At 47.9% G+C, this 18,276-nt stretch overlaps 2 protein-coding genes across 4 annotated transcripts in view; one reads left to right on the forward strand and one right to left on the reverse strand.

Moving 5' to 3' along the window:
- Positions 1-13,563, forward strand: part of tecpr2 (tectonin beta-propeller repeat containing 2) — a 64,917-nt gene extending 51,354 nt beyond the window's left edge. For all 3 annotated transcript variants that reach the window (XM_083998875.1, XM_083998874.1, XM_083998876.1), the window contains exons 18-27: positions 699-879; positions 1,505-1,646; positions 1,897-2,122; positions 3,614-3,703; positions 5,416-5,513; positions 5,607-5,742; positions 9,322-9,470; positions 9,904-10,045; positions 10,134-10,283; positions 13,128-13,563. In XM_083998875.1, the coding sequence (XP_083855001.1) occupies positions 699-879; positions 1,505-1,646; positions 1,897-2,122; positions 3,614-3,703; positions 5,416-5,513; positions 5,607-5,742; positions 9,322-9,470; positions 9,904-10,045; positions 10,134-10,283; positions 13,128-13,279 (1,466 nt within the window). In that variant the 3' untranslated portion in view covers positions 13,280-13,563. The remainder of the gene's footprint in view (positions 1-698; positions 880-1,504; positions 1,647-1,896; positions 2,123-3,613; positions 3,704-5,415; positions 5,514-5,606; positions 5,743-9,321; positions 9,471-9,903; positions 10,046-10,133; positions 10,284-13,127) is intronic.
- A 1,685-nt stretch (positions 13,564-15,248) lies between these two features.
- On the reverse strand, positions 15,249-16,588 carry ankrd9 (ankyrin repeat domain 9). The gene has a single exon (XM_083999009.1). It carries the CDS (start codon positions 16,485-16,487, stop codon positions 15,657-15,659), a length of 831 nt encoding a protein of 276 aa, XP_083855135.1. The 5' UTR covers positions 16,488-16,588; the 3' UTR covers positions 15,249-15,656.
- Between the last annotated feature and the right edge of the window lie 1,688 nt (positions 16,589-18,276).

Below are 18,276 nucleotides of genomic sequence, written 5' to 3' on the forward strand. Positions count from 1 at the left end.
TGCAGGAAAGGTCTGCCCGATGCGGGATTCGAACCGGGGACGCCTGCATTGAGGACTGTAGCCTCTACATGGGGCGGCCGCCTTGACCACTGCGCCACGCACCGCCCCGAAGCCCTTTGTTTTAATATAAATACTACAACTCAGCTACATAACTCACCTTAGCAGTTAGGGTTAAACTGATTTAATATGGCCTAGCACAGTTATATAGGTAGCCTCATCACCATGGCAACCACAAACTCACAACTACCACAGCCTATAGCCTACAACACATACAGGCAACAAAGTAACAAACTATTAATATATGAACTAGCGGTATATGCACTAAATGTAACACATATCCACCCTATGATACGTTACGTTAGTTTCATTTATGTCAGATAACTCACCTACATCACATCCAACAAGTTCATAACAGTTCTGTAATATAAAACAACTTATTACTGGAGAGAAGTTCTTCCATGTCTCTTGGTTTTGGCGTTTCTTTCATGGGAACATCCGTACGCCGCACAACAGCTGTCAGACGGTCTGATGGTCTGACTGTTGACTGCTGCTCAGGAGGAACTCCCCCCCAAGATGGCCGCCGGGAGACATTCCTGACAAGCCCCAATGCAGCTTCTACGTGTATATATCTATGACTGACACGGGAGTCTGGCGATGGCGTTGCCATAGTAACCGTTGTGTCTCCGCCCGTCCCCCAGGTCTGAGCGTGGAGCGTCCGTGCGCCCGCTCGGTGAAGGTGGACGCCCCCTGCGTGTTCAGCCAGGTGTGCGTGCGAGGGGGCGTGGTCTGGGCGCTGAGCGAACACAAGGCCGTCTTCTACCGGGAAGGACTGAGCAGCTTCTGCAGCGAAGGAGATGGATGGAAGTACGACACCGTCAGGTAAGACGGACAGCTGTCCTCACCTGTCTTTACCTGTCTTCACCTGTCCTCTCCTGTCTCACCTGTCCGCGACCAGCCACAGCCTTTACCCCCCTACTCCTGCCCTTTCCCCTGCTGTTAAACCGGTCTGCCTTTTCCTCCCATGAACCAGTCTGCCATCCAGTCCTCCCATTAAGCTGGTCTGTCCTCTCTTCCTATGAACCAGTCTGCCATCCAGTCCTCCCATTAAGCTGGTCTGTCCTCTCTTCCTATGAACCAGTCTGCCATCCAGTCCTCCCATTAAGCTGGTCTGTCCTCTCTTCCCATGAACCAGTCTGCCATCCAGTCCTCCCATTAAGCTGGTCTGTCCTCTCTTCCCATGAACCAGTCTGCCATCCAGTCCTCCCATTAAGCCGGTCTGTCCTCTCTTCCCATGAACCAGTCTGCCATCCAGTCCTCCCATTAAGCTGGTCTGCTCTCCCTTCCTATGAACCAGTCTGCCATCCAGTCCTCCCATTAAGCTGGTCTGTCCTCTCTTCCTATGAACCAGTCTGCCATCCAGTCTCACCTGTCCTCACCTGTCTTTACCTGTCTCACCTGTCTGTCTGTCCTGACCTGTCTCACCTGTCTGTCTGTCTGTCCTCAGCGAGGCTCAGGGTCTGGAGCTGATGTGCGTTGCCCTGGGCGACGGGGGGACGGCCTGGGCTCTGGACGACAGCGGCAGCCTCTGGTTCAGGACGGGAATCAGTTCCTCTAGACCTCAGGGAGAGGACGACCACTGGTGGCAGGTAGACAGCTGTCTGTCTCTCTACCTGTCTGTCTCTCTGACCCGTCTGTCTGTCTGTCTGTCTGTCTGACCCGTCTGTCTGTCTGTCTGTCTGTCTGTCTCTCTGACCCGTCTGTCTGTCTGACCCGTCTGTCTGTCTGTCTCTCTGACCCGTCTGTCTCTCTGACCCGTCTGTCTCTCTGACCCGTCTGTCTCTCTGACCCGTCTGTCTCTCTGACCCGTCTGTCTCTCTACCTGTCTGTCTCTACCAGATCAGTATCTCGGACTACGTGGTCTTCGACCAGGGCAGCCTGTTCCAGACGCTGCTTCAGGCCACGCAGAGCGTTGCCACGGTGACAAGGGCGCCGGTGGACCGCGTGGTCCAGTTCCTGTCCCAGTTCTCACCGTGTCAACCCAGTCTGGTCGGCGCCAACGCCTCTGGAGTCTGGGTCGCCTCGGGCCGCAACCAGCTGCACCTGGCCCGGGGTCGACTGGTCGGTAGGTAGAGTCCACTAGAGTCCACTAGAGTCCACCTGAGTCCTCTAAAGACCAGTAGAGTCCACTAGAGTCCACCTGAGTCTACTAGAGACCAGTAGAGTCTAACAGAGTCAACTAGAGTCTAACAGAGTCCACTAGAGTCCACTAGAGTCTAACAGAGTCCACTAGGGTCCACTAGAGTCCACTAGAGTCCACTAGAGACCAGTAGAGTCCACTAGAGACCAGTAGAGTCCACTAGAGTCCAGTAGAGTCCAACAGAGTCCAACACAGTCCAGTAGAGTCCATTAGAGTCCAGTAGAGTCCAACAGAGTCCAACAGAGTCCAGTAAGGGCAAGGCAAGGCAAGGCAATTTTATTAGTATAGCCCGTTTTTACCACCAGTTTGTCTCAAAGGGCTTTACATCCCATCATAACAACATCCTCTGTCCTTAGACCCTCACATCCACTGAGGAAAAACTCCATGAAAAACCCTTTTAACAGGGAAAACCAGGAGAAAGCTCAGGGTGAGCAACAGAGGAGGGATCCCTCACCCAGGACGGACAGACGGGACAGAGATGTTGTTACAGACAAGAAAACAGTTTACAGTTTAGTGTAGAGTCCAGTAGAGTCCACCAGAGTCCAGTAGAGTTCACTAGAGTTCAGTAGAGTCCAACAGAGTCCAGTAGAGTCCAGTAGAGTTCAGTAGAGTCCAGTAGAGCCCAACAGAGTCCAGTAGAGTCCAGTAGAGTCCAGTAGAGTCCAACAGAGTCCAGTAGAGTCCAGTAGAGTTCACTAGAGTTCAGTAGAGTCCAACAGAGTCCAGTAGAGTTCACTAGAGTTCAGTAGAGTCCAACAGAGTCCAGTAGAGTCCAGTAGAGTTCAGTAGAGTCCAGTAGAGCCCAACAGAGTCCAGTAGAGTCCAGTAGAGTCCAGTAGAGTTCAGTAGAGTCCAGTAGAGCCCAACAGAGTCCAACAGGGTCCAGTAGAGTCCAGTAGAGTCCAGTAGAGTCCAACAGAGTCCAGTAGAGTTCAGTAGAGTCCAGTAGAGCCCAACAGAGTCCAACAGGGTCCAGTAGAGTCCAGTAGAGTCCAGTAGAGTCCAGTAGAGTCCAACAGAGTCCAGTAGAGTTCAGTAGAGTCCAGTAGAGTCCAACAGAGTCCAACAGGGTCCAGTAGAGTCCAGTAGAGTTCAGTAGGGTCTAACAGAGTCCAGTAGAGTTCAGTAGAGTTCAGTAGAGTCCAGTAGAGTCCAGTAGAGTCTAGTAGAGTCTAGTAGAGTCCAGTAGAGTCCAACAGAGTTCAGTAGAGTTCAGTAGAGTCTAACAGAGTCCAGTAGAGTCCAGTAGAGTCCAACAGAGTTCAGTAGAGTCCAACAGAGTCCACTAGAGTCCAGTAGAGTCCAGTAGAGTCTAACAGAGTCTAATAGAGTCCAGTAGAGTCCAGTAGAGTTCAGTAGAGTCCAGTAGAGTCCACCAGATCGTTTTTCAGGGTTGTTCTTGTGGTGTTCTTGCAGGAACCTTCTGGCAGAACGTGGTTCCTAGAGGAACCGTCTCCGCCACCCGGTGGTCCTTCATCACGTCCTCGTCCGTCCCTCACAGAGAAGGTAACTCACCTGGACTCACCTGGACACTCAGGCTGTGTCCTAACCCCCCTACTCACTATATAGTGACTAGGCCATTTTGTAGTGGTGTCTGAATGTTTAGTGGTTATTAATGTTCACTATATAGTGACTGAATCTATCCCATAATTCACCGCAACATGTAGTGAACATCCGATGGTCACTAACCGGAGCAAGATATCCCATCATGCATTGCGGTCACGGATGGCCGTTACCACAGCGACCCAGAGCGACCACTGTAGCTACCAAATAAATGCAAGTAGCGACCGGTGTAGCTACCAAATAAATGAAGGAGCGACCAGTGTAGCTACCAAATAAATGCAAGTAGTGACCGGTGTAGCTACCAAATAAATGCAAGTAGTGACCGGTGTAGCTAAACAAATAAATGCAAGTAGTGACCGGTGTAGCTAAACAAATAAATGAAGTAGCGACCGGTGTAGCTACCAAATAAATGAAGTAGAGACCGGTGTAGCTACCAAATAAATGAAGTATTGACCGGTGTAGCTACCAAATAAATGAAGTAGAGACCGGTGTAGCTACCAAATAAATGAAGTAGAGACCGGTGTAGCTACCAAATAAATGCAAGTAGTGACCGGTGTAGCTACCAAATAAATGCAGTAGTGACCGGTGTAGCTACCAAATAAATGCAGTAGTGACCGGTGTAGCTACCAAATAAATGAAGTAGTGACCGGTGTAGCTAAACAAATAAATGAAGTAGCGACCGGTGTAGCTACCAAATAAATGCAAGTAGCGACCGGTGTAGCTACCAAATAAATGCAGTAGTGACCGGTGTAGCTACCAAATAAATGAAGTAGCGACCGGTGTAACTACCAAATAAATGAAGTAACGACCGGTGTAGCTACCAAATAAATGAAGTAGTGACCGGTGTAGCTACCAAATAAATGCAAGTAGTGACCGGTGTAGCTAAACAAATAAATGAAGTAGCGAGCGGTGTAGCTACCAAATAAATGCAGTAGTGACCGGTGTAGCTACCAAATAAATGCAGTAGTGCAGCAGCCTCAATAAATGTGTCCAGCTGTCAGAGTTGTCCGGTCGCGGCTTCCACAGACTCCCACAACAAACGTCGGAGCAGATTTCCTAACAAGCGTTATAAACTGACCACAGACTCTGGATAGCGAGGCTAATTTCTGTTAGCCCGTCTATGGTGTTTTACATTATACGTTAGCATTAAGCTAGCGGACTTTATGCTTAGTTGTGACACGTTGTTGTGAACGTTGTTTCAAACTATGGGGGTTTGATTGAACATCTTTGATGCTTAAATATACATATTACCGCTTAATATATTGCTTTACTCCTCTTTTTATGTTGGTACCTATACACCCGTAGGTCTATGCTACACCGGCCGTTACCATGGTTGTATCCATGGTACCTACGCCAGCCGTTACGATCGCGGTCGGAACGTTTTAATTACGCGACGTAATACGTCATTAACTGTGCAGCGGAGTAGAGTCCGAAAGAGTTTTTTTATTTGACCAGTGAGTCACTATATTTAATTCACTATATAGTGAGTAGGGAGGAGGGAATGAGGGAGGGGTTTAGGACACAACCCAAGTCTCTGTCTCATCACCTGAGCGTCTTCCTCATGGTCTTCTCATGGTCTCCTCATGGTCTTCTCATGGTCTTCTCATGGTCTTCTCATGGTCTTCTCATGGTCTTCTCATGGTCTTCCTCCTCAGGTACCTTCCTCTGGTTGGCTCAGAGCAGGAAGGACTTGTTCTGTGTCTGGGACCAGGACGGAGAGCTGCGTCCGTCCTCTGTCCTCCTCCCCCCCGAGGTGAGGACACCTGTCTCTGTCTCTACCTGTCTGTCTCTCTCTACCTGTCTGTCTCTACCTGTCTGTCTCACCTGTCTGTCTCTGTGTCCCCAGGTGGAGCTGACTCACCTGTCTGCGTGTCATGATGCTCTGTGGGGTCTGGACACCCACGGCCGAGTCTGTATCCGGACGCTGTCTCCGTCCTGTCCCGCCGGACTGCACTGGACGCCGCTGGACCTCAGCCAACTCGGTACGTACAAAGTCCTACACAATAACACATTATCTGCAGAGAAACTCCTTCATTTCACCAATATTTAGTTCTGATAGGCTAGTGCTATTCCCCTCTGAGTCCGGGGTTAGCTGTTATCAACATCCGGGGTCTGTAGGTTGACCTACTGACCTCTGACCTGGATGATGTCATCTCTGAGCGCCGCGCGGTTCATTCTGATAATAATCATTCTGCTTCGGCATTCGGGTCCATTTTTATCTCAATTAGCCGGAGCTTTAGTGAATCCAGGTTGAGGAGAGGAAGCCTGTGGAAGCTGAACTTCATCCAGCTGCTCATTTTGTTCTGACAAGTCAGAAACACGCAGAAACAAACCTTAGCATTAGCAGCACAGCTAACCCCGGACTCAGAGGGGAATAGCACTAGCCTATCAGAACTAAATATTGGTGAAATGAAGGAGTTTCTCTGCAGATAATGTGTTATTTAGAGGCTGCATTCTGCTGCCCTGTAGACTCCATTATACGGATATACGCGCCTCTCGGCTGGAGCTCATTTCATCACAACCACTTGTAATGACACCAAAGTTATCTGGGGGAGGAAATGATCGGATTTTATGCTAGAAATAAGGTCCAGAATGTAAAAAACACAGAAATAACCCTTTAAAACCTTAATGTTTTGCTCTGTGTTTGTAGTTGTTTTGGGGGGGGGGGGGGGGGGGGGGTCACAGTCAGCTGTGTTCCCCTGTCACTGACTGACAGTCGAGGTTGTGTAACAAGTCTGTGATACAGAGGTCAGCTGTGTGTGTGTGTGTGTGTGTGTGTGTGTGTGTGTGTGTGTGTGTGTGTGTGTGTGTGTGTGTGTGTGTGTGTGTGTGTGTGTGTGCGTGTGTGTGTGTGTCTGTGTGTGTGTGTCTGTGTGTGTGTGTCTGTGTGTGTGTGTGTGTGTGCGTGCGTGCGTCACACTGTAACCTGACTGATAGGTTAAATCTGTTTTTAGTTGCTCTGCCCTTCTCACTATCACACACCACATGTCTCACACACACACACACACCCCCCCAATGTCAACAGACCGTGTGTGTGACTGAACATGTGCTTATTAAATAAGATCCTCTTATATAATATGCAGATCACACAGCGTCAGTGGCTCATCACACCAAGCTTCATTTCATATTTCATCTCATTTATTTATGACATTAAGGATACGACAGGTCCAGATCCCAGCAGCTGCTCACATGGAGTTACAGTAACTATATACTATATACTATATACTATAATATACATAGCCTACTAGCAGCTCATTTATCGCTCAGGAGAAGATACTTCGACTAAAATCTAAACGTTTGGAGATGACACAAGCTTTTTGAATTTAAAAACATTTGGATTTACTCTGTAGAAGCGTCTGATGAGTTATTTTCTGTCTTCACTGAAGAAAGGACAAACCAGTACATGATGGTATTCATCACCACGGTAACCAGACAAACAAAGAGGATTGTTGTCCCCGTCGTACCTACGCTCAGAATCCGTTTGCAGTCGATTTGATATTTTACATTTGGTCACTTGAATCTTTGTTTTCATAGTGATTTTATTCTCTGTGAACTTAAAGGCTTCAGATAAAATGATGATTATATAATAGAATAGAATAGAATAGAATAGAGTAGAGTAGAGTAGAGTAGAGTAGAGTAGAGTAGAGTAGAGTAGGGTAGGGTAGGGTAGGGTAGAGTAGGGTAGGGTAGGGTAGGGTAGGGTAGGGTAGGGTAGGGTAGAGTAGAGTAGAGTAGAGTAGAGTAGAGTAGAGTAGAGTAGAGTAGGGTAGAGTAGAGTAGAGTAGAGTAGAGTAGAGTAGGGTAGGGTAGAATAGAATAAACGTTATTGTCCCACAGGGGGAACTTTGTTGTGGACATGGTGCATGGTAAAGGCTGCCATAGACAGTAAATATACCTAAAATACATAAGACAGTTTGAGATGCACATGTACACACACACTCATGGCACACCCAGTAAAAGATTTAAAAAAAGAAAAACAAACAGACAAACAGAACATCAGTTATTGCACACTTCCCAGGAAAAAATAACAATAAAAGAAGGATTATTGCCTCAGCGTACACCGCCTGCAGAGCTGTTTAACAGTTTGATAGAGGTGGGTACAAAAGAGAAGTTAAAACCATTCAGTCTGCATTCAGGGAATCTATAGCTTATATACAGTATATAGGTATAGATTCCCTAAATGCAGACTGAATCGCAGACTGAATCATTATATTGCTACCAGATTGTTAATGGAACCATTGGAACATGCTGATAATCCATCACCAGCAGTTTCAGACTGTTTCCACCAGAACGTCCAGAACCTTCTGTTTGTTTACTACATGCAGTCAGAGATGAGTGACAGCTGCAGGTTACCGAGGCCTTCAGAGGTCAGAGGTCAGAGCTGAAACATGAGGCCACGTCCCAAAAACAGGCTGACCTGGAATCTGCTCTGAGAGCGGCCGTGGTCACGAGGAACATGAATAATAATAAACAACAAGCTAACCATTCACACGGTCAGGAATCGAACCACAGACCTTCTGCTGTCCCTCCTGAGCCAGTTCAAGGAGTCTTTACAGAGGGAGAGGTTCTGTCCCGGTCCAGACTAGACCAGGTCTTCATCTCTTCTGATGGTCTCCATGTCGGATTAAACCATCACAGTGGCAGTCCTCCCATTAAGCTGGTCTGCCCTCTCTTCCTATGAACCAGTCTGCCATCCAGTCCTCCCATTAAGCTGGTCTGTCCTCTCTTCCTATGAACCAGTCTGCCATCCAGTCCTCCCATTAAGCTGGTCTGTCCTCTCTTCCTATGAACCAGTCTGCCATCCAGTCCTCCCATTAAGCTGGTCTGCCCTCTCTTCCTATGAACCAGTCTGCCATCCAGTCCTCCCATTAAGCTGGTCTGCCCTCTCTTCCCATGAACTAGTCTGCCATCCAGTCCTCCCATTAAGCTGGTCTGTCCTCTCTTCCTATGAACCAGTCTGCCATCCAGTCCTCCCATTAAGCTGGTCTGTCCTCTCTTCCTATGAACCAGTCTGCCATCCAGTCCTCCCATTAAGCTGGTCTGCCCTCTCTTCCCATGAACTAGTCTGCCATCCAGTCCTCCCATTAAGCTGGTCTGCCCTCTCTTCCCATGAACTAGTCTGCCATCCAGTCCTCCCATTAAGCTGGTCTGCCCTCTCTTCCCATGAACTAGTCTGCCATCCAGTCCTCCCATTAAGCTGGTCTGCCCTCTCTTCCTATGAACCAGTCTGCCATCCAGTCCTCCCATTAAGCTGGTCTGTCACAATATAAATGCAGGAAACATCACTAAGTGTGTTTCCTTTGTTATTGTAAAGCTACGGTTGCTAAGTCGATGAAAGTGAAAGTAAAGCGTGTGTGAGCTGTGATTGTTACCTACGGTTACCACCTGAAGCTTTAACTGTTACTTCGGCTATGCTGTTTCCCATCATATGTTAGCATCAAGCTAAGCAAACTTTATATTTAGTTTGTGAGGGCGACAGTGAGGTTTTTCCAGGTGTGATGTCACTGTGTTACAGGAAGTGATGTCACTGTGTTACAGGAAGTGATGTCACTGTGTTACAGGAAGTGTACGCCTGGTGGGGGTGAGCTGCGGCAGCCAGAACGTGTGGGCGGTCGACGGCCGTGGAGTCGTTTACTTCCGGGTGGGAACTCAACCTCTGAACCCGAGCATGATGCTGCCGGCCTGGATCCACATCGAGCCACCTGTCCAGGTAACTAGAACACCTGTCCACCTGTGGACCTGTCCACCTGTCCAACTCTCCACCTGTCCACCTCTCCACCTGTCCAACTCTCCACCTGTCCACCTGTCCACCTCTCCACCTGTCCAACTCTCCACCTGTCCACCTGTCCAACTCTCCACCTGTCCACCTGTCCAACTCTCCACCTGTCCACCTGTCCAACTCTCCACCTGTCCACCTCTCCACCTGTCCACCTGTCCAACTCTCCACCTGTCCAACTCTCCACCTGTCTACCTGTCTACCTGTCTACCTGTCTGTCAGCCAATAGGAGTGCAGCTGGTCAGCAGCTAGATAACACCTGTCTACCTGTCTGTCAGCCAATAGGAGTGCAGCTGGTCAGCAGCTAGATAACACCTGTCTACCTGTCTACCTGTCTACCTGTAACACCTGTCTACCTGTCTGTCAGCCAATAGGAGTACACCTGGTGAGCATCCAGACGAGTCCTAACGACCGTCTCCTCTGGGCGCTGGACAACAGAGGCTCCGTCTTCGTCAGGACGGGACTCAGTGATGAGATGCCGGTCGGGACGGACTGGGAGCTGGTACCAGGTACCTGTCTGTCTCTCTACCTGTCTCTACCTGTCTGTCTCTCTACCTGTCTGTCTGTCTCACCTGTCTCTACCTGTCTGTCCCTCAGGCCTGGCCGTCAGTCAGCTCGTCCTCAGCTGTCGGACCGTCTGGGTTCGCTGTGTGAACGGAGACTTGGCTCGACGCTACGGAGTTAGTGAGCGAAACCCAGCGGGAGATTACTGGAAGAAGATCCCCGGGACGGCCAACTGGCTGACTGGTGAGATACTGGTTTATACTGGTTTATACTGGTTTATACCGGCTTTATACCGGTTTATACCGGCTTTATACCGGTTTATACTGGTTTATACTGGTTTATAATGGTTTATATACTGGTTTATACTGGTTTATATACTGAAACCCAGCGGGAGATTACTGGAAGAAGATCCCCGGGACGGCCAACTGGCTGACTGGTGAGATACTGGTTTATACTGGTTTATACTGGTTTATACCGGCTTTATACCGGTTTATACCGGCTTTATACCGGTTTATACTGGTTTATACTGGTTTATAATGGTTTATATACTGGTTTATACTGGTTTATATACTGAAACCCAGCGGGAGATTACTGGAAGAAGATCCCCGGGACGGCCAACTGGCTGACTGGTGAGATACTGGTTTATACTGGTTTATACTGGTTTATATACCGGTTTATACTGGTTTATACTGGTTTATATACCGGTTTATACTGGTTTATACTCGTTTATACTCGTTTATAATGGTTTATACTGGTTTATACTGGTTTATAATAGTTTATACTGGTTTATAATGGTTTATACTGGTTTATACTGGTTTATAATGGTTTATACTGGTTTATAATGGTTTATACTCATTTATACTGGTTTATTCTGGTTTATATACCGGTTTATACTGGTTTATACTGGTTTATACTGGTTTATAATGGTTTATATACTGGTTTATACTGGTTTATATACTGAAACCCAGCGGGAGATTACTGGAAGAAGATCCCCGGGACGGCCAACTGGCTGACTGGTGAGATACTGGTTTATACTGGTTTATACTGGTTTGTACCGGCTTTATACCGGTTTATACCGGCTTTATACCGGTTTATACTGGTTTATACTGGTTTATAATGGTTTATATACTGGTTTATACTGGTTTATATACTGAAACCCAGCGGGAGATTACTGGAAGAAGATCCCCGGGACGGCCAACTGGCTGACTGGTGAGATACTGGTTTATACTGGTTTATACTGGTTTATATACCGGTTTATACTGGTTTATACTGGTTTATACTGGTTTATATACCGGTTTATACTGGTTTATACTGGTTTATACTGGTTTATAATGGTTTATACTGGTTTATACTGGTTTATAATAGTTTATACTGGTTTATACTGGTTTATAATGGTTTATACTGGTTTATACTGGTTTATAATGGTTTATACTGGTTTATAATGGTTTATACTCATTTATACTGGTTTATTCTGGTTTATATACCGGTTTATACTGGTTTATACTGGTTTATAATGGTTTATATACTGGTTTATACTGGTTTATATACTGAAACCCAGCGGGAGATTACTGGAAGAAGATCCCCGGGACGGCCAACTGGCTGACTGGTGAGATACTGGTTTATACTGGTTTATACTGGTTTATACCGGCTTTATACCGGTTTATACCGGCTTTATACCGGTTTATACTGGTTTATACTGGTTTATAATGGTTTATATACTGGTTTATACTGGTTTATATACTGAAACCCAGCGGGAGATTACTGGAAGAAGATCCCCGGGACGGCCAACTGGCTGACTGGTGAGATACTGGTTTATACTGGTTTATACTGGTTTATATACCGGTTTATACTGGTTTATACTGGTTTATACTGGTTTATATACCGGTTTATACTGGTTTATACTCGTTTATACTGGTTTATAATGGTTTATACTGGTTTATACTGGTTTATAATAGTTTATACTGGTTTATACTGGTTTATAATGGTTTATACTGGTTTATACTGGTTTATAATGGTTTATACTGGTTTATAATGGTTTATACTCATTTATACTGGTTTATACTGGTTTATTCTGGTTTATATACCGGTTTATACTGGTTTATACTGGTGAGGTACTGGTTTATACTGATTTATACTGGTTTATATACTGGTTTATATACTGGTTTATACCGGTTTTATACTGGTTTATACTGGTTTATAATGGTTTATACTCGTTTATACTGGTTTATACTGGTTTATAATGGTGAGACTGGTTTATATACTCGTTTATACTGGTTCAAACTGGTTTATATACTGGTTCATACTGATTCATACTGGTTCATACTGGTTTATACTGGTGAGACTGGTTTATATACTCGTTTATACTGGTTCGATATTATATTATACTGGTGAGACTGGTTTATATACTGGTTTATACTGGTTCATACTGGTTCATACTGGTTTATACTGGTGAGACTGGTGTATATACTTGTTTATACTGGTTCAAACTGGTTTATATACTGGTTCATACTGATTTATACTGGTTTATAGTGGTTTATATACTGGTGAGAGTGGTTTATACTGGTTTATACTGGTGAGGCTGGTTTATATACTGGTTCATACTGGTTTATACTGGTGAGACTGGTTTATATACTGGTTCATACTGGTTCATACTGGTGAGACTGGTTTATATACTGGTTCATACTTGTTTATACTGGTGAGACTGGTTTATATACTGGTTCATACTGGTGAGACTGGTTTATATACTGGTTCACACTTGTTTATACTGGTGAGACTGGTTTATATACTGGTTCATACTTGTTTGGTGAGACTGGTTTATATACTGGTTCATACTGGTGAGACTGGTTTATATACTGGTTCATACTGGTTTATACTGGTGAGACTGGTTCATACTGGTTCATACAGGTTTATACTGGTGAGACTGGTTTATATACTGGTTCATACTGGTGAGACTGGTTTATATACTGGTTCATACAGGTTTATACTGGTGAGACGGGTTTATACTGGTTTATATGATGTCATGAACAATATGGTGACTCAGGTAAATTGTCTCAGGTGTCTCAGGTGTCCGTCTCTCTGTCCTTTCAGTGACCCCGGAGGACGAGTTGTGGGCGGTGACTGTGATTGGTGGATTGTCCCGTCGGCTGACGAAGCTCCTCCCACAGCGGCCCAGTAGACCCGCCCACTCAGGCCCCGCCCTCAGCGGCGACAACGGCGACGACGAATGGGTGCTCATCTAATGTGTGACATCACTGCAATGTCACTTCCAGTCGGCGTGGATCCACTTCACTTTGCCTTGTGGGACACCGAAGTAACTTTGACTGTAAACAAGGTGGTCGTCATGGGGACGGAGAGCCCAGGTGGCTGCTGGGAGATGAACTTTTCTACTGTAACAGAAAGCACTTTAACCGTTGATGGTCTGGTCTCAACTACTACATCTAACCCCCCCAACTACTACATCTCCTACTGGATCTAACCCCCCCAACCCCCCAACCCCCCAGCTCCTACTGGATCTAACCCCCCCAACCCCCCAACCCCCCAGCTCCTACTGGATCTAACCCCCCCAACCCCCCAGCTCCTACTGGATCTAACCCCCCCAACTACTACATCTCCTACTGGATCTAACCCCCCCCCAACCCCCCAACCCCCCAGCTCCTACTGGATCTAACCCCCCCAACCCCCCAGCTCCTACTGGATCTAACCCCCCCAACTACTACATCTCCTACTGGATCTAACCCCCCCAACCCCCCAGCTCCTACTGGATCTAACCCACCCAACCCCCCAGCTCCTACTGGATCTAACCCCCCCAACCCCCCAACCCCCCAGCTCCTACTGGATCTAACCCCCCCAACCCCCCAACCCCCCAGCTCCTACTGGATCTAACCCCCCCAACTACTACATCTCCTACTACATCTAACCCCCCCAACCCCCCAGCTCCTACTGGATCTAACCCCCCCAACTACTACATCTCCTACTACATCTAACCCCCCCAACCCCACAGCTCTAATCTACTGCAGGACTTAAAGGGACTGGACCGGTTCAGACCGGTTCCACTGGACCGGTCTACTACATCTAACCCCGGATCTACCCCCCAACCCCCCAGCTCCTACTACATCTAACCCCCCCAACCCCCCAGCTCCTACTGGATCTAACCCCCCCAACCCCCCAGCTCTAATCTACTGCAGGACTTAAAGGGACTGGACCGGTTCAGACCGGTTCCACTGGACCGGTCTACTACATCTAACCCCCCCAACCCCCCAGCTCCTACTGGATCTACCCCCCAACCCCCCAACCCCCCAGCTCTAATCTACTGCAGGACTTAAAGGGACGGACCACTGGACCAGCTCAGACTGGTTCCATTGGACCGGTTCAGACTGGTTCCACTGGACCGGTTCAGACTGGTTCAGACTGGTTCCACTGGACCAACTGGACCAACTGGGACTGGACCGGTTCAGACCGGTTCAGACTGGTTCCACTGGACCGGTTCAGACCGGTTCAGACTGGTTGAACTGGACCGGTTCAGACTGGTTCAGACCGGTTCAGACTGGTTCCACTGGACCGGTTCAGACTGGTTCAGACCGGTTCCACTGGACCAACTGGGACTGGACCGGTTCAGACTGGTTCAGACTGGTTCCACTGGACCAACTGGGACTGGACCGGTTCAGACTGGTTCAGACTGGTTCCACTGGACCGGTTCAGACCGGTTCCATTGGACCGGTTCAGACTGGTTCAGACTGGTTCAGACTGGTTCCACTGGACCGGTTCAGACTGGTTCAGACCGGTTCAGACCGGTTCCATTGGACCGGTTCAGACTGGTTCAGACTGGTTCAGACCGGTTCAGACCGGTTCCATTGGACCGGTTCAGACTGAAGTTGGTGGTTTTCCTCCATTCAGTTTTAGTTACCATAGCAACAGGACTGCTTCAAGAAAAACATGTATAAAAAGTTGAAGGAACTTGATTATTTAGAGAAATAAGATTTTAAAGATGGAGGACAGTGCCGTCGCCATGGAAACCTGAGCAGGTTGGTTGTTGTGACCAAGAAGGATTCAGTGTGAAGTGTGATGTCATTAACTCAATAAACATGTTATTGATCTGATGATTGATCAGCATCAGTGTGTGTGTGTGTGTGTGTGTGTGTGTGTGTGTGTGTGTGTGTGTGTGTGTGTGTGTGAGTGTGTGTGTGTGAAGATGAGTGAAAGAGAAAGATCTTTAAATTTGATTTTTATTAAAGATCAAAGGACAGAGATAATAAATAAATACCGCACAGACTCACACACACACACAGACTCACACTCAGACTCACACTCAGACTCACACACACACACAGACTCACACACACAGACTCACACACACAGACTCACACACACACACTCACAGTTTGTGAACAGAAACTCAGTTCATCAATAAAACATCTGGGATCAAACGTTGAGTCACAAATGACCTGAGTTGAGTCTTGATCGTGTTATTGATCGTGTTATTGATCGTGTTATTGATCGTGTTATTTACAGCAGCAGGTGAAACTCGTATCGTGGAGGTACGAGGTCGTGTCCGTCAGTCTTTATCTACATCATATTTACATCCAATCACAGCAGTCCTCAGCTCTCCGGCTGATGATGTCACTGCCAGCTGTGCAGCTGCAGGAAGTCCGGCAGCGTTCCGATGCGGTCGGGTCCGGATGCGGCCAGGCTGCGTAGCGCCTGCAGCAGCAGAGGGGGCGGGGCCAAACCGCTCAGCCAGAGGAACACCTCCTTACCCAGAATGCTTTGCCAGCGCTGCGGGTCCTCGCGGAGACACGGCGGCGGCAGCGGTTTGGGCAGGAAGAGCAGCAGCAGGTCGAGGCAGCGCTGAGCGTCTCGCCGCTGCGCCGCCGCGTCGCTACGCTGCAGCGTGTGCAGCGCGGCGTCGAGGCCGCTGGGCCGCGCGCCGCCGGCCAGCAGCAGCAGCAGACAGTCGGGCCGCGACAGCTCCACCGCCAGCGTCACCGCCGACTTCCCCGCGTCCGCCACGTGGGAGCAGCCGCCGCAGCCGTCCAGGAACTCCCGCCGCTGGCTGGGCGTCGCTCCGCCGTCCTTCAGCGCCGCCATCACGGCGCCCAGGATCTCCACGCGGTCGTAGCGCACCGCCACGTTGAGGTGCGGCGCGCGGCGGCGGCAGCAGAAGCTGCAGCGGAGCGGCGCCAGCGCGGCCGGCGAGCAGCGGCGCAGCAGGAAGGAGGCGTAGTCACGGTGATCGTGCACCAGCGCGTAGAGCAGCGCCTCCGAGGGGACGAAGGCGCGCGGACGTCCGTCCTCCCAACAGAACACCTCCATCAGCCGCATGTCCTCCAGCAGCCACACCGGCTGCCGCGCACGCACCGCGCAGTAGAAGGAGAACGCCGTGCGCTCGCACTCACGCTGCGACGGCGACGTGGACAGGTGCTCCAGCTCCGACGACAGCAGCCACGGCATCACGACGACACGGGGACACGACGACACCAGGACACAAAGACACAAAGACACGATGACACCAGGACTCGTCTGGACGGCGGCGCTGCGGCTCAGATTCCAGACCGTCGGTCAAACCTCGGCTCTCAGCTGCTCAGCTCCTTTATAGCTGCTGCAGCCTGAAGCCCCGCCCCCTCGGGCCCCTCCCCTCCTTGGCCCCGCCCCCTTAGCCCCCCCCCCTCCCCTCTCAGCTCCATGTGTGGCTGTTTGTTTTGGTGCAGCAGCAGCAGCAGCAGCTCGGGGGGGGGTGGGGGGGGATCAGGTGTCTGACATAGTGAACATTGCGTCCGAAGACACTGAGTCAGTGTTGACCAACGACCTCATGGTGATGTCATCAATACAGCAGAAATACTACGATGCATTTCATGGTTGTTGACTTGTTTATCAACTTGTTTATCAACTATTTGTGGATATAAAATGAAATGAAATAAAAAATATCCTGGATTTACAGAACTTTGTGTCCCTGGTTTTAGTTTAGTGGAGAAAAATTATGAATGAACTTGACTGTTGATGTCAAATAACCAACAATTCTCTAAATGGATAAAACTCGTTTTGCAACGAAACTCTTCATGAGTGTGTGTGTGTAAATGTGTGTGTGTGTGTGTGTGTGTGTGTATATGTGTATATATGTGTATGTGTGTGTGTGTGTGTGTGTAAATGTGCATATGTGTGTGTGTATATATATGTGTGTGTGTAAATGTGTATATATGTGTATGTGTGTGTATATATATGTGTGTGTCTGTGTATGTGTGTGTATATGTATGTGTGTATATGTGTGTGTGTGTGTGTGTATATGTATGTGTGTATATGTGTGTGTGTGTGTGTATATGTATGTGTGTATATGTGTGTGTGTGTGTGTGTATATGTATGTGTGTATATGTGTGTGTGTGTGTGTATATGTATGTGTGTATATGTGTGTGTGTGTATGTGTGTGTCTGTGTATGTATATGTGTGTGTATGTGTGTGTAAATGTGTATGTGTGTGTATATATATGTGTGTGTGTGTGTGTGTGTGTATATGTGTGTGTGTGTGTGTCCAGTGTAAACACTCAGCTGATTGAATCTTTTCTGTTTCTTTGATCATGTGATGAGATCTTTAGTTTTTAAGTTTCAATAAAAGAATTTGTCAAATTTATGAACTTTTTATTTGTGAATGAGGACGAAGGGTTAATGATTTATTGACTTATTGACCTGGTTCATTACAGATGATAAACATGTAATAAACATTAATGTCTGAATGAGTCACTGGACCTGATTGATTGATTGATTGATTGATTGATTGATTGATTGATTGATTGATACTTTATTGATCCCATTGCTGGTTCTGGACCTGGTTTCATTCTGTGACTTTACTATTGACTTTTAATAATTATTAATTAGTTAACATGTTAATGTGTTGAAACACACACACACGCGCACACACACACACACACACACACACACACACACACACACACACACACCCTGCTCTGATCGATCAGTCTCAGAAGGTTCGATCTCTGATCAGCAGTATTGACCCGGTATCGGTGGTCTGGCTCGGTCCAGCTGGTCCCGGTCCAGTTCCATCTGGTCTCTCCTGGTTCTGGTTCTGGTCTCTTCTGGTTCTGGCTCTGGTCTCTCCTGGTTCTGGTCTCTTCTGGTTCTGGTTCTGGTTCTGGTCTCTTCTGGTTCTGGTTCTGGTTCTGGTTCTGGTCTCTTCTGGTTCTGGTTCTGGTTCTGGTCACTTCTGGTTCTGGTTCTGGTTCTGGTCTCTT

Source organism: Trachurus trachurus (genome assembly GCF_905171665.1).
Source record: "Trachurus trachurus genome assembly, chromosome: 22".
In the NCBI taxonomy this organism is placed as follows: domain Eukaryota; kingdom Metazoa; phylum Chordata; class Actinopteri; order Carangiformes; family Carangidae; genus Trachurus; species Trachurus trachurus.